This window comes from Halyomorpha halys, unplaced genomic scaffold (genome assembly GCF_000696795.3).
Source record: "Halyomorpha halys isolate HHAL.00 unplaced genomic scaffold, Hhal_1.1 Scaffold867.1, whole genome shotgun sequence".
Lineage (NCBI taxonomy): Eukaryota > Metazoa > Arthropoda > Insecta > Hemiptera > Pentatomidae > Halyomorpha > Halyomorpha halys.
This window is the reverse complement of record NW_027114571.1, coordinates 156,365-157,240: the sequence shown is the minus strand read 5'-3', so window position 1 is coordinate 157,240 and position 876 is coordinate 156,365. Positions and strand designations below refer to the sequence as shown.

General features: G+C 27.1%; 1 protein-coding gene across 1 annotated transcript in view; it reads left to right on the top strand.

Annotated features, from left to right (window-relative positions):
- The window catches only part of LOC106686748 (dynein axonemal heavy chain 7), a 62,101-nt gene that overhangs the window by 56,257 nt on the left and 4,968 nt on the right, over positions 1-876 (top strand). The window contains exons 40-41 of the mRNA XM_067051731.1: positions 113-328; positions 440-619. Of these exons, the coding sequence (XP_066907832.1) occupies positions 113-328; positions 440-619 (396 nt within the window). The remainder of the gene's footprint in view (positions 1-112; positions 329-439; positions 620-876) is intronic.

Sequence of the window (876 nt, the reverse complement as noted above, 5' to 3'; positions counted from 1 at the left end):
TACCGACATAATATTAAATCAATTCTCAACTTGTAATAATGAATGTATGGTATCAGTTCTATTTCAAGAAATATTAGCATTCAATTACTTGCAAGTAATTTTCATTATGCAGTTTGCTTCTGGGATTGTTTACTTCATCAGAAAAGAAATGGGAGAAAAGTTTTTAAATTCTCCTCCTTTTGATTTAAATGAAGCCTATGAAGAATCTGGCAGAGCTTTAATTTTTATTCAATCTCCTGAATGTGATTCAATGGATACATTACTATCATTTGCCAGAATCAAAAACAAGACTGATAAATTGAGAATAATTTCCTTAGGGGAAAATCAGGTAACTTTAATGTTTTCCATTAAATATAATAATTAAAACTGTGTGTGTATGTACTCTTGAATTTAACTATAGTTTATTTAAGAAATTAATCATAACCATTTATATTCTAAGGGAAAGGCTGCTGAAATCATTATTAAAGAGACAATTAATGATGGTGGATGGATATGTCTTCAGAACTGTCATTTAGCTCCAATATGGCTGTTAACACTAGAGAGAATCATTGATGAAATTGATTCTGAAACAGTAGTACCTGATTTCAAACTTTGGATGACTACAATATCTTCTGCAAATGTCAGTATTCACCTTAGTTATTATTTAGGAAGTAGTTTTAAAATGTTATTTTATATGAGATTGTGACTCAATCGTGGATTGAAAGATTAATTTATTTTTCTTGAGTTATTTTGCCAAGTGCTTGCTTGAGCAATCATTTATTTGTAATATAATTAATAATAAATTTTAAGTTAAAATTACAAAAGTTTTAATTCTTTCAAAATTTAAGAATTCAACACATTTACTAAATAGATGTAATGAATGTTACAAATACAATA